Here is a 14,866-nt window from a genome sequence, read left to right as displayed (position 1 = left end):
TCTGCCAGTCAGGGCCAGCCTGCAGGCTGCGATAGCCACAGTGGGAGTGTCCGAACCCAAATGATAGGAGTGCCACGGCTTAAAATTGAGCAACAGCCATTTAACAAAAGCGTGGGCAAACAACTGCCTGTCCGAACATGTCTGCTCTGACTTTGAGAGGTGCACATCCTCCAAAAGTTCCTGGGAATTTTATTGTCACGCCTTTTCCCACGCTGTTCCCATCATCTGTATTGCCATCGTGGCTTTGGTAAACCCCTATTCATCCTTCAAATGGCCCTTCTTCTGGATAGCCCACCTGTCTAGAAAGCCAGGTAGGCTCTGGGAGTTGAGGGTTTACTCATCACTCAGAGGCCCGGCCCACCTACCTGAGGCACCCACCAGGGGCTTGATGTAGTCAGGGTGCACCAGAACCAACAGTGGCAGGACAGGTCCTAGCCACACCAGGATCACATGGTGCATGCTGTCCAGCACCTTCTTCCCATCTTGGAGGCCTGTCTCATTCGGGAGATACTGCAGAGGGTGGTAGAGAAGAGTAGTGAGAAGGTGTCCGGCCCTGGCTTCCCCCAGCCCTTCCCTTCCACCACTTCCCCTGCCCTCAAAACAAGCCGAGAAGAGCTGTATGATTGTGGGCAGTTGGCTGCACCTCACTGAGCCTCCATTGCCTCATCTGAAAACTGGGGGAAAAGTCAACTCCCCTTCTGAGGGTAGTTGAGAGGATTCATGAAATAGCAAAGTGGAAGAGCCCCAGCACAGGGCCTGACACACAGCTGGGGTTCAAGAAATAAAAGCAGTAAGAGTAAACACAGTAATGATAATGGTTGGCACTTATCTAGGACCTCTATGTTCGTAATAAAATATTACTAGTATTGTTCTCTTTAACACATACACATGCTTGCAGTTGGGTACTGCCGTGGGCATTTTTCAGATATTCATGCATTCAACCCACACAAGAACGCTGACGTAGTTGCTACTATTTTCCCCATTTTACTTTACTCAGAAGGGTCAAATGATTTGTCTTAAATTACAGGTGAGTAAAGGGACTGTCCTGATTTGGGCTCCCCTAGAAGCAGGACCTGAGACAAGGGTTCTAGGGCAAGCAGTTTATTTGGGGGGTGATTCCCCAGAAACATGGGTGGGGAGAGGAGAAGTGAGATAGAGAGGAAAGGCAGCCAGCAAAGAGTGGTCAAGGGAATTACTCCCATGGGCAACTGGGGCTCAGTCCCATTGGGGACCTCTGGGGGACATCCATCTCAGAGTCAACCCACCTGAGGGGGAGGGGGCTGGGGTGTTTTTATACCCACTCCCCTAGTCCCATAATCACCGGCTGAGGTTGAAGTTCATAGTCCGCCCGTGCAGAGTGGGCTTCAGCTGCTAGTGAAAGCCCTAGAACACAGGTGCTAGCAACTAGAAGTCAGCCCACTGCAGCCAGAAATGGGCCGAGAGGATGTGAGCAGACACTGGCATCACCCGCCATAGTGGTAAAGCCAGGATTTGAACACGGGCCCCCAAGCTCCAAAACGCCTGCTCTTAACCAACATGTTCTATGAGGCAGAGCACTTCAGGCTCAATGTCAGATGGATCTGAGCTCAAATCCACCCTCAGCAGCTGTGTGATCTTGGGCAAGTCACCTAACCTCTCTGAGCCCCAAAGATCAAATCCATAATATAGGGCAGGTCCATCCCTATTTCATAGGCTATGAGAATTGGGAGAGCTCAGATATAAAGGAGCCTAACCCAGTGCCTGGCCAGTGGTAGGATCCAGCAATTGTAGAATGAATGAATGAATGAACAAATGACTCCTCTCTGGTTTCTGTGTCTCCTTCTTGATCAGGTTCGGCCCTGAGCCTGTCCACACCCAAGGGAGATCATGGCATCATCCAGGTCTCATGGCCTGGGAGGCAGGATGGGCCCACAGGGTCAAGGCTGGACTTCGGAACTGGCGCTGGCCAACCGCCCATGGCACCAGAGCCTGGCCACTATTTCCAGGACCACCATCCATGCCAGAGGGCTTCCTGGAGTAAGGGCATTGGCTATGGGGCATGTAAAATGAGTAGAAGTTCATCTAACAGAGAAGGATATTCTGGGCAGAGGGCACAGTTTCGGCAAAGGCCATGGAGGTGGAAAGTCAGAGCCTTGTTCCGGGAGCAGAAAGTCATTCTATGGGACTAGAGGGAGATGGTAGAACAGGTGAGGAGGGTGGGGGTTGGAGTCTAAAGGAACTTGAACTCCAGCTGAGAAGCTGAGACTTTCTCAGGACAGCAGTGGGGAGCCATGGAGGGTGTGTAAGCAGGGGAGGGACATGGCTGGATTCAAGAATCCGTCTGGGACCAGGATGAGGGATGGACTGGAGGGGTAAGACTAAAGGCAGGAGCCCAGTGAGGAGGCTGGACCACGGAACAGCAGGAGAGGAGGAGGCCTGAGCAGTGGTTGGAGAATGGGAAAGAGGGAAGAGATTCAGGCACAAACAGCCAAAACTTGGTGAGTGCTGGCTCCAGGAGGATAATAAAATGAATGTTTCTTGCACTGTTGAGTGGAAATGTGTCTCCTGCTTCCTTCTTCCAAGACACTCACTCCAAGCAGTATCTAAAATGTGTCTAGAATCACTTGTTACTTCCAGTCTCCGCAGGACCCAGGAATTGAGCATATACGTCCGCCATGGTGTAGCAGGCTCAGTGCCCAGCATGCCACAGACACGACTTCAGGAATCGTTGAAACAATCCCACGAGATTATTAGGAATGATTAGAGTTCCACGTTGCAGACGTGTCAAATGAGGCACAGGGAGGTAAAACAGCTTGCTCAGGGTCACACAGGCAGCACATGGTAGAGACTGGCAAGTCCACACTGATGACCACTGCCCCAAACTGCCTCTCCAAAGTCTTCCTGCAAGTTCAGCACGAGGCCTGAACCAGGAAGGTCTCCACAACTGTCCCTCAGTTTCATTTAGACCTGGAAGGGGGATCAGCTGAGTCCAGCAGGGAAATAGGGGCTGGACTCTGGCCCCAAAAGCCTCAGCACCCTCAGGAGTCTGACTTTCTCTCTTCTGACCTCTGAAGCCCTTTTAGAAGAGTCCAGCCTTTCTCATCCAGAAGCTAGAGGGGCAAGGGTAGACGGCTAAGATCAGGGACGCCGGAGCCAGACAGCCTGGGTTTAAACCCAGACGCTGCCACTTACGAGCTCTGTGACCTAAGGCCAGCTACTTAACCTCTCTGTGCCATAGTATTCTCTGGAGAAAAATGGAGATCGATAGTCACAGGACCTACCTTCTAAGATTGTCAAGAGGACCAAATGAGTTAATATTTATAAAGTGTCTGAAATAATACTTGGAATATATATGTGAAATAAGAAACGAAATGAAAGAAAAGGGTTGGAATCCTCACCCGGGACCAAAACATTAAAGAGAAAGAGAGAGTATGTGAAACCACATTGGGGGGTAGGTGAAGCAACAAAATCTACAGGGGTGCCCCGCCTCCCACTCTGGGATTTCACAAGCACTGGTACCTGTTGCTACAGCAATAGCCTGGAATTGCAGAGAAAACTTTAGAGTCAGCTCTGCCTCATCCAAAGCTGTGTGATCCTGGGTTCCTGCCTGCCCTCTCTGAACCTCAGTCTCACTCAGATCCTGTAAAATGGGTCTGTTCATGGCTCCAACTAGATTCTTGGGGGGATGAGGGAAGCCAGCAGGTCCATCATCCTTACTGAACATCTGTACCTGCCCTGCCCTGCCCTGCCCAGCCCACCTGCCCGGCCACACACACCATGCCCAGGTGGCCCAGCAGCCAGCTGCGCCGGGGCGGCTGGGGGAAGCAACGCAGTCGGCAGCAGGTGATATAGAAGTGCCAGCAGAGCCTCAGGAACTGCAGCAGCAGACGGAAGAGGAAGAAGAGCACGGAGAGAAGCAGCCCGGACAGGGCATACAAACGGAACGCCGTCTTCTCCAATCCCAGGAGGTGCAGCAGGTGCTCTGTGATGAGCAGCATCCTGGGGGGACACAAAGGGTGGGGGTCAGTGCAGGTGGGAACCACCCTCTGGCCACACGTGTGCCATACACATGATGACCTGTGGAGCCGAGCGTGATGTGCCCGGCACATAGTAGGCACTCAATACATGTAAGTCCCAGACACCAAGGATGCTTCTTCCCAGAGCAGTGACCTCCAGCCAGCTGGCCCCACCCATATGCCCTCAGCCTTGACTTCTCGGGGCATCTCTCCCAACGTCTCTGCCCGTGCACAGGTGGCCAGAGTATTAGAAAATTGAAACAAACTCCCTCCCATCCTCCTTGCCAAAAGTAGCTCTCAATCAATGACTGAGGAGCGTTGCTGGATAAATAATCCAGCTCCTTCTTTCCAGTGCAATGACCCACATGATATAAAATGAAGCATTTTAAAGTGAGCAATTCAGTGGCATTAATACATTCACAATGCTGTGCAACCACCACTTCTATCTAGTTCCAAAACATTTCCATCACCCCAAAAGGAGAACCCGTCTCCATTTAGCAGTCCACTCCCCGCTCCCCCCACTCCTGGAAACCGCTACTCTTTTTTCTGTCTCTACGGATTTGCCTATTCTGGACATTTCATATAAAGGGAATCACACACAGCAACTTTTCATGTCTTTTGTGGCTTCCTTCACTCAGATTGACGTTTTCAAGGTTCATCCACTTTGTAGCATGTATCAGTGCTTCATTTCTTATACTGTTGAGTAATAGTCCACTGTAAGAATTTATCACATTTTGTTTATCCATTCATCTATTGGACATTTGGGCTGTTTCCACCTTTTGGCTACTATGAAATGTGCTGCTGTGACCATGCATGTATATGTATCTGTTTGAGTCCCTGTTTTCAATTCTTTTAGGTTCACTGCCTTCTCCCTCATTGGTCTTTTCTGTGATCACTTCCCACATAAACTCCTTGCACTCAAATCCCTGCCCTAGCGTCAGCTCCTGAAGGAACCAAAACAGAGTGGGTGTGTACCAATAATACTAATAACACAGTGACCATGTGTAGAGCACTTACTACCTGCCCTGCACCACCATCAGGTGGTGCCTCATTTCATGGAATCTTAAAGCAATCCTTGAAGGCAGGTCCCGTCACTCTCTCCGTTTTCAAGACAATTCAAGCTCAGTGCCTCCAACTCACGGGAGTTGGGAGCTGGCAGGGGTCCCCTGAACCGCCACCAAGGCCAACCTCCATCAATTTGAGGGCCCATGGATCTCAGACAACACCAAGGAGACTGCTGAACATGCTCAGGTCCTACTCTCATCAATCTTTTCCACTCAGTCCTATGAGCCAAGGGTTCCCTCTGTGCTCCCATCTCCTTGGGCAACACAGCTAAAGAAACCCTGCACTGCAGGTTCTCACCTGTGTCCTCAACACCCACCCACCACTGCCAGCGGTGCCCCCACCCAGGGCCTCCAACCACCCACTGGCTCTTCCACCAGCCAAAGTCCAACCACATCATCCAGGCAGAGGTGAAGTTTCTATTGGTTGCTGTGTCCTGGGAAAGCAGGTGGATGGGTCATTACCAAACGTGGAGGACCCCATTGGAATGGTCTGACTTACAAGGCAGATGACATGACGACTCATTAGGGTGGCTACTATCAAAGAAGGAAAGTAAGAAAATAACAAGTGTTGGCAAGGATGTGGAGAAATTGGAAACCTATGCATTGCAGGAGTGAATGTAAAATGGTGCAGCCACGCTGCGAAGGACAGTATGGTGGCTCCTCAAAAACTTAAACATAGAATTACCGTATGTTCTAGCAATCCCACCTCTGGGTAGATCCCCCAAAGAAGCGAAAGCAGGGACTCAAACAGATATTTGTACACTCATGTTCATGGTGGAACTATTCGCCATAGCCAAAAAGTGAAAGCAACCCAAGCATCCATCAATGAAAAAAATGGTTAAACAAAATGTGGTCCATTCATACAGCAGAATATTATGCAGCCTTAAAAAGGAAGGAAATTGTAACACATGCTACCACATCGATGAACCTTGATGACATTATGCTAAATGAAATAAGCCAGACACAAAAGGACAAATACTGTATGATTCCACTTATATGAGGTCCCTGGACTGGTCAAATTCATAGACACAGAAAGGAGGATGGTGGTTGCCAGGGTCTGGGGGAGGGGGAAAGGGTGAGTTAATGTTAACAGATACAGGGTTTTAGCTGGGGAAGATGGAAAAGTTCTGGAGATGGATGATAGTGGTGGTTGCACCACAACGTGAATGCCCTTAATACCACTGGACTATACACTTAAATGGTTACAATGGTCAATGTTATGTGTATTTTACCACAGTTAAAATCTTTTTTAAAATATAGAAAGCCTGCTGCAGGCAATATGCCCTCTGGAGGGCTAGATGGGGGAGGGCGAAGGGTGGGGAGTAAGCAACCTTCCAAAATGAAACACAGAGAGCTCCAAGTCACGAGTCCCAGGCAAATGCTCTGAACTAAGACCACTCATGTGCAATTGGGCTGCCTCTCCCATGGGCAGCTGTAGGCGACACACTCCACAGGAAGTAGCCATGGGTATTTATTTCTTTACCAATTTAGCGATGGGTAATGATTTTCGCCAGCAATACCGGGGAAGCCAGCTAGCGATGACTACGAAGAATTGTGACCTTCGTCTGGCTTCTACAGGCCAGGACTTCCACTAAGGGTTCTACATGCTTCTCTTCAGCATTCAGTTGGCAAATCATTTCTGAGCCCCTGCCATGTGTGTGACTCTGTTCCAGGCATGGGGATGTAATGATGGCAGGACAGACATGGCCCTGGCCCTTAGGGGTGGTGACCACCAACAGACATGCTAGGACACCACAGAAAGGCTACATGTTCTGAAGAAGGTAAAGTGGGGATGGGGGAGTGGCTGAATATTGCCCCCCCCCATTGATATCCCATTCTAGTCCCTAGAACCTGGGACCTTACATGGAAAAATCTTTGCAGGTGGGATTAAGGTAAGGATCTAGAGATGGGGAGATGATTCTGGAATGTCTAGGTGAGTCCTCACTGGAATCACAAGTGTCCCTCTAAGAGAGAGGCAGAGAGAGCCAAGGACCCGGGTTCAATCCCTGGTCAGGGAACTAAGATTCCGTAAGCCACGTGGCACAGCCAAAGAAAGAGAGTGAGAGAGAGGGAGAGGGAGATTTGGCACTCAGAAGAGGAGGCCGTGTGAAGACAGAAGAAGGAACTGGGGTGATGCAGCCACAAGCCAAAGAACACCTGGAGCCTCCAGAAGCTGGAAGAGACAAGGAAGGATCCTCCCCGAGAGCCTTCGGAAGGAGTGTGGCCCTGCCCCCACCTGGATTGCAGACTTCTGGCCTCCAAATCCAAGAGCTAATAAATTGTGTTGTTTTAAGCCATCCAGTTCACGGAAATCTGTTACAGCAGCCACAGGACACTAATACTCAGAGTAAGAGGATGAGGAGCAATTCTTTTAGATGAAGTGGTCCAGGGAGGCCTCTCTGGGGAGGGATATCTGGGCAGAGGCCTGAGTGAAGTGAGGAACCTATATGAAGGGGGCTTTCTTACTAAATATGCATACACACACACACACACACACACACACACACACACACACACACACACACACACACATACCATAAGCAGCTGGGTTCTAATCCTAACTCCTCCACTGACTGCTTTTACTGTCACCCCCAGTTCCCCATATGGAACTGGGGGTAGCTGTAAGAGATGATCTCTGAGTCCACCATGGTATGACCTTTCCTGTGTGTGGTCTGGAGTGGAGGGATGGGGTGGGGGTCACCATCCTGGCAGGCCTAAGACTTCTGGTGGTGGGCTGGGGTCAACATATTCAGCCAACAGGTCACGTGGGTCACATTTAACCCCTGGGCGAGCTGGCTGTAGTCTGGCTTCCACCCCATCCACTACAGATACCTCTCTAAAGGCCTGTCATTCCTCTGCTCTAACTCCCTCCATGGCTCCCCACTCCCCCCAGCCTGGTATCCAAAGCTCTTTGGGAGGTGAACCCTGCCCACCCTCCACCTCAGCCACAAAGATCCCCTTTCTCAGTCTGTTTTGGACCCCCCCCCCTTTCTTCACCCAATTTGTAAACGTTGGTGTTCCTTAGAGCTTGGTCCTGGGCGCTCTCCTCTCCCTCTGTGCACACCTCCTGAGGATCTCACCCCCTCCCATGGCCTCCGTGACTCATCTCTGAGGTGCCTCCCATGTCTCGGTGGCCCCCTTGACAGGTCCAGCCACCTCCTGGATGTTCCCCCAGGGGTATCAGATTCACCTCACCCCCTCCCTCCCTCCTTCTTCCTCCATTCGATCTGTTGCCAGCTCCTGCCTGTCATCCATCCTAAACATCTTTCACATCCATTCATTTCTCTCCATCCATCATCCCAATTGGTGTCAAGTCACCACTGTGGTAGCGTCCTCCCATTGGCCCCCTGAGTTCCATCCTTGGCCCCCAGCAGTCCATTCTCCACACAGAAGTCAGAGGGCTCTTCCTAAAATTAAATCAGACATGACCTTCCCCTTCCTCCTATGTCCCACCCCCATTACACTCTGAAAACAATTCAGACTCCCTTCCATGGGCCCCATTACCCTGTGTGGCCTGCCCCTGCTGACACCTCCAACTCTCTCTCCCACTGCCCTCCCCCTCACTCACTCAACTCCAGCCACTCCAGCCACAGGCTAAGTTCATTCCTACCTCAGAGCCTTTGTACATGCTGTTCCCTCCACCCTGCATGCCTCTCACCCAGCTCTGCCCACACAAGCTTCCCCTCCTCCTCCAGGCCCAGCTCTGCCCTGACAGTCCATTTTGCACCGCAATCATCGACCACCCTTCCTTTGCTCTCAAAAGAATTACTGAGCACCTGCTGTACGCAGTGACTTTCACAGTCATGCATGCCTTTCATCTTTCCAGTAACCCTCAGAGGAAGTTGGGGGACTTGGAGTCACAGCAAAAGCCCCCGCCTCCACCCAGGAAAATCGCAGCTGATATCCTGACCAAAGAGATGTCTTCCTGAAGGATTGAAATGGGAAGGAATTGGAAGATAAAGTGTGAGCCCTGAAAAAGGGGTCCCTGCCCCAGGTGGGTGGGTGCATGGGAGGGCCAGAGAAATCCTGTGCCCACCTCACCATCCCTCAGGACAGGTGCAGGCTGCAGTCTTTCCTGGGACAGACACCAGCTCTACTCCTAGCAGAAAAAACACATGCTGTGGGTCCCCAACTGGCTCTCACCCTGGGAGCCTCAGTCTTCTCATCCACAAAATGGGAATAATAGAAAGAGGTCCATCTGATGTTCACGGGAGGAGCTCAATAAATGGGTGCATTGAGGAAGTCCTCTACTTTCCGCAGCTGGGTTCCTCCTCCCCTCAAACAGAGCAGTTCTGTCCAAACCCCCAAAGAAAGTACTACAGAAAGTTTTGAGGTGGTGTGGCCACTGTGGGAACCAATTTGATGGTCCCACAAAAAGTTAAATATAGAATCATCCCATGACCCAGCAACTCCACTCCTAGGTGTATACCCAAAAGAATGGAAAACAGGGACTCAAACCGATACTTGTGTACAAATATTCATAGCAGCACTATTCCCAATCACCAAAAGGTGGAAGCAGCCCAAATGTCCATCAACTGGTGATGGATAAATATCATATGGTATATCTATACAATGGAATATTATTCAGCCATGAAAAGGAATGAAGCACTGACACAGGCTACAACACGGATGAACCTCAAAAACGTCAAGCTGAGTGAAAGAAGCCAGACACAAAAGGCCATGTATTGTATAATCCAGTTTATATAAAACATCTAGAATAGGTAGGAGACAGAAAGCAGATTCGTGGTTGCCAGGGGCTGCGGGGAACGGGAGTGGGGAGTGAGGAGGTCTCCTTTGATGGTGATGGAAATGTTTAGAAAACAGATACATGTGGTGATGCACAACATTGTGAATGTACTAAATGCCACAGAACTGTTCACTTTCAAATAGTCATTTTATATTAGATGGATTTTGCCTTAATTCTTTTAAATGCAGAAAAAAAGGTTTTGAGGACCCATGAAAAATGTATCATGGTGGCTGCCTCTGAAAGGAGCCTGCAAAAACTGGGGGCAGGATTGGAAGGGAGGCTTACCTTTCTGTCTCCATCTTTGGGGACTTTTTGATTTTTCTATACCCTGAGCACATATTGACTACTCAAAAGTGTTTTAACAATTAAAATTAATTAGTGAATCATACAAGCCAAAGAATGAACTCTAATGTAAACTATGGACTTTAGTTAATAACAATGTTCTAGGGACTTCCCTGGTGACGCAGTGGTTAAGAATCCGCCTGCCAATGCAGGGGACACAGGTTTGATCCCTGGTCCAGGAAGATCCCACATGCCACGGAGCAACTAAGCCCGTGAGCCACAACTACTGAAGCCCAGTGCACCCTAGAGCCCGCATTCTGCAACAAGAGGAGCCAATGCAATGAGAAGCCTGCACACTGCAACGAAGAGTAGGCCCCCCTTGCCACAACTAGAGAAAAGCCCACGCGCCGCAACGAAGACCCAACACAGCTAATAAATAAATAAATAAGTGAAAGATGGGGGAAAAACCTAGCATGTTAAAAATAAAAAAAAATAATAATAATGTTTTATATTGGTTCATCAAGTGTAACAAATTCACCACATTAATGAGAGATGTTAATAACAGCGGAGTTGAGGGGGTGTGCTGGAACCCTATACTTTCTGGGTAATTTTTCTGTAAACCTCAAACTGCTCTAAAAAGTAGTCTGTCAAGATTTAATTAGTTGATAGCACAGGGAACTATATTCAATATCGTGTGATAATGGAAAAGAATATAAAAAAAGAAGGAATATATATGTATAACTTAATCACTTTGCTGTACAGGAGAAATTAACACATTGTAAATCGACTATACTTCAATAAAAAATTAATTAGTTGAATGAAATTAATGAAAAATGAATTAAAATGCTTCAATGGTGGGGCATGTTTGGGGATGCAGGCAGTTATTCTCGTTCTTTTTTTTTTTTTTTTTTTGCGGTACGCGGGCCTCTCTCACCGCCGCGGCCTCTCCCGTCGCGGAGCACAGGCTCCGGACGCGCAGGCCCAGCGGCCATGGCCCACGAGCCCAGCCGCTCCGCGACACGTGGGATCCTCCCGGACTGGAGCACGAACCCGCGTCCCCTGCATCAGCAGGCGGACTCCCAACCACTGCGCCACCAGGGAAGCCCTATTCTCTTTCTTGATCTGGGTGCTGGTGACACGCGTGGGTTCAGTTTGCAAAAACCCCAGTTCTACAATGTGCACTTTCCTGTATGTATATTACACTTCAACTTAAAAAATTAAAAATAAAATGGAGAGGTGTTTGGGGATTGCATTATTCTTTAAAAATGCATTTTTGGATTCAAATCACAGCTCTGCCCCTCCCCCAAGTAAGCAGCCTGGAGTGAGTCCAGTCCCCATCCTCAGCATCCCCATTTCCAATCTGTGAAATGGGTTAATAATAAAGGGACCTACTTCCTAAGGTTGTTCGGGACACTTCAGTGAGATGAGGCTTGGCACATAACATGCAAAATTTCAGCCATTATTCCTATTTCTATTACAATATTTTATAAAAGTGAGACAAATTCAAAGCTGACACTCTCAGGATGCTGTGGGAGGCTGGCATGCCTGTTCCTCTCAGCACCAGCCCCCAGTCTCATCCCAGAAGCCAGGCAAGGCCCCCAGCAGCCCCGCCCTGGCAGAGGTGGCCCCGCCCACCCTACTGGGGTGGGCATTATCTGAAGATGGAGGCGCCAGTGACTGTCTCTGAGGCCGGCCCACGCCCATGGAGTGCTGGTTTGTCAAGTCAGCCCAGCCACCAAACAGGGACTCGTCATACAAGGTGTGTGGACTCCTGAGAACGAACGCAGTAACGTGGACCCTGGCCCACCAGAAACCATATATCTGCCTCTTCTTGAGCCACAGGTACTGTACATACCACTTCCCCTCGCCACATGGTGGCCTGACAGCCAAGCACCCAACACTGGCCCCACTGCCCTACATCCCAGCCCTGCTCTCCATTCCCTCTAGCAGCCTGTAGTCAAGACAGCCTGCCCCCTAAGCTGGCTCATGGTACCTTTTCGAACGCCTCGATGCCAAAGGGCTGTCCCACCTAAGACTCATATTTTTCCAGACCCCAGACATTATGAGCCGGGAGGGGGCCTACCCAAATTTCTGGGGTTCTGAGAGTTTCAGGGGCAGTTATGATGGCAGGGCCAGGTTGGCAGACCCAGATGTGGAGGGGTGAGTCTCACCACAGCTTTGGGCATATTTTAGGCATTTGCCTGCAGCTTCTTTGGCCCAAAGGAGATCCTGGCAGAAAAAGAAGCTTAAAAACTACCAGTAATCTAGATCATTCCAGGGCTGCAATTGTCTCTGTCCATCATCTCCATCAAATGTGGCCATGCTTGGATGTGCAGCTCAGAAAGGACTCCTTGGAGCTCTGCATCTTAGCTGTGTGACCTCAGGTGAGTGTCTGCACCTCTCGGAGCATAAACTTCCTCATCCATAAGACAGGAACCATATTACCAACCTCATGGGGCTGAGATGACAACTAAGCTTTTTTTTTTTTTTTTCCTTTTAGGCTCAGCGGCCATGGCTCATAGGCCCAGCCGCTCCGCGGCATGTGGGATCTTCCCGGATCGGGGCACGAACTCTTATCCCCTGAATCGGCAGGCGGACTCGCAACCACTGCGCCACCCGGGAAGCCCTAAGCTTTTTTTTTTTTTTTTTTTTTTTTTTTTTTTTTTTGTGGTACGCGGGCCTCTCACTGTGTGGCCTCTCCCGTTGCGGAGCACAGGCTCCGGACGCGCAGGCTCAGCGGCCATGGCTCACGGGCCCAGCCGCTCCGCGGCACGTGGGATCTTCCCGGACCGGGGCACGAACCCGTGTCCCCTGCATCGGCAGGCGGACTCTCAACCACTGCGCCACCAGGGAAGCCCAGCCCTAAGCTTTTTTTAATGTGCTCAGCTCAGTGCTTCATCAAGGACAGTAAGTCCTTGATCAAAGGTACCTCTCACGGCTGTTGGTACTACCATCACATTCATTTTTGTAACTCAGCCACCCAGGATTTTGAGAATCAGGCCCAAGTCTTTCCAGGGAGGAGAGATGGGGTCCTGTACCATCTGGATGACTCTTGAATGTCTCCAGAGTCATCCAAACCCCTCTGCGGATACCAACCAAGGTCACAGCTGGACACTAGCCCAGAGCTAATGTTACTGCTCAGAAACCCAAGCTGCGCTATACAGAGAGGCCAGGGCCATCGGAAAGTGCCCAGGATTTGGGGGTCAACCAGGGCTGGTTTATTCAAATCCCAGCTCCCCCACTGTCTCCCTCCCACCTGAGAAGCCTGAGACTTATCAGCTGGTGGACTTCAGTTGCTTTGCATGGTCCCTGCTGGCTAGCCCCGCTCTGGTCCAAGGGGGAAGCGCCAGGCCCCTGGGACACCAGGGAGCATTATTTCAAACAAACATCCAACAAACATCATCTGGGACCAACTGCAGGACCTCACGCGACCCTCACAGCCAACTGTGGGCACCCAGGCAGGCATCCTCTTTCCACAGAGGGTGAGTTGGAGGCTCTGCGCCTGGGATGTGTGTGAGACTGTGAAGGCGGCGGCACCACAAGCCTTCATCAGTGGGACACACTGCCTCCCCTTTAAGACAATGTGGAGTGGTGAAATCCCAGTGACCCCAATCAGCCTTAAGGAGGCGTCACAGGGCTGGGCTGGGATCCGTCTAAGATGCCCTGATTCGGAGGGGTGTCTTCTTGAGGCCCTTCCCACCATGGACACCCAGAGAGAAGGATACACCCAGGACTCCGAGGCGCACATAGAAGAAACCTCATACAAATGCAGCGACGGTCGGGGGAACACACGCACACGCGCACACACACACACACACACACACACACACACACACACACACACGAGTCCCTCACAGGCAGTCCCGTCCTGGTTCCTGGGGATTCCCGGGGCCGGCAGTGCCCCCGCCCGCCGCCGCGCGCAGACCCTCGCACCCGCGCTACCAGCCCCGGAGCTGGTGCACCTCGGGTTACCGCGCAGGGCTGAGGCCGCCCTCAGATTACAGTCCGCCCCCCACGCGCGCTCACCCTGCGGGTCTCGGCCTCCCTCCCTCGAACCAGATCCGCCTGAACCGAAACCTCGGCTCTGACTATGCCGTCAGGCGGCCCAGCCGTTTAACCCAGACCAGCCGCCACAAGGAGAGGCCCGCCCCTGTCACGCCCCCGATCTCAACAGCCTCTGGGCGGGGACCGAGGCGCGGCCTCCAGAGATGGAGAAAACGAGATACAAGAGACATGGAGGCATGGAGAGGGACAGAAACGGAAAGACAACAGAGGATGAGTTGGAGAGTGACAGGTGGAGAGATGGAGAGGAAGACACAGAGACAGAGAAAGACACAGGCAAAGAGACAAAGACTTAAGATACCCAGAGGCCCCAACCATCAGGGTTCCTGCCACCCTGACTCCCTTTAGCGCCCAAGTCCCCCTCTGGACCACTCTCTAGTACCCTCCTCCCACACCAGCACCCCTCAGGGCCTCCAGTTCACGGCCTGCTCCCAAGCGGGGACAGGGGTCCCTAAGCCAGCATCCCTGGTGCCCCACGGGCCACCAGAGCCTCCTCTGGGACCCCAGAAATCTTCAGACTCCACCAGCCCTTGGGAGCCAGCCCTTCTGCTCTCTCTGGATCTTGGGTCCAACGCACCAGCCTGGAGCTCTGCAGCCAGCCTCTCCCTCCAGGAAGACCTCCAGCTTCAACAATCACCACAGGGACTTCCCTGGTGGTCCAGTGGGTAAGACTCTGTGCTCACAATGCAGGGCGCCTGGGTTCGAGCCGTGGTCGG

The 14,866-nt window shown here is 51.2% G+C and overlaps 1 protein-coding gene across 1 annotated transcript in view; it reads right to left on the bottom strand.

Annotated features, from left to right (window-relative positions):
* The window catches only part of CYP4F22 (cytochrome P450 family 4 subfamily F member 22), a 28,887-nt gene extending 14,717 nt beyond the window's left edge, over positions 1 to 14,170 (bottom strand). The window contains exons 1-3 of the mRNA XM_059061853.2: positions 14,115 to 14,170; positions 3,756 to 3,978; positions 366 to 510 (exon numbers count right to left, since the gene is read on the bottom strand). Coding sequence (XP_058917836.1) covers positions 366 to 510; positions 3,756 to 3,977 — 367 coding nt within the window. The 5' untranslated portion in view covers position 3,978; positions 14,115 to 14,170. The remainder of the gene's footprint in view (positions 1 to 365; positions 511 to 3,755; positions 3,979 to 14,114) is intronic.
* Between the last annotated feature and the right edge of the window lie 696 nt (positions 14,171 to 14,866).

This window comes from Kogia breviceps, chromosome 4, assembly GCF_026419965.1.
Source record: "Kogia breviceps isolate mKogBre1 chromosome 4, mKogBre1 haplotype 1, whole genome shotgun sequence".
In the NCBI taxonomy this organism is placed as follows: domain Eukaryota; kingdom Metazoa; phylum Chordata; class Mammalia; order Artiodactyla; family Physeteridae; genus Kogia; species Kogia breviceps.
The sequence above is the reverse complement of the archived record's forward strand: the minus strand, read 5'-3'. Positions and strand labels throughout refer to the sequence as shown.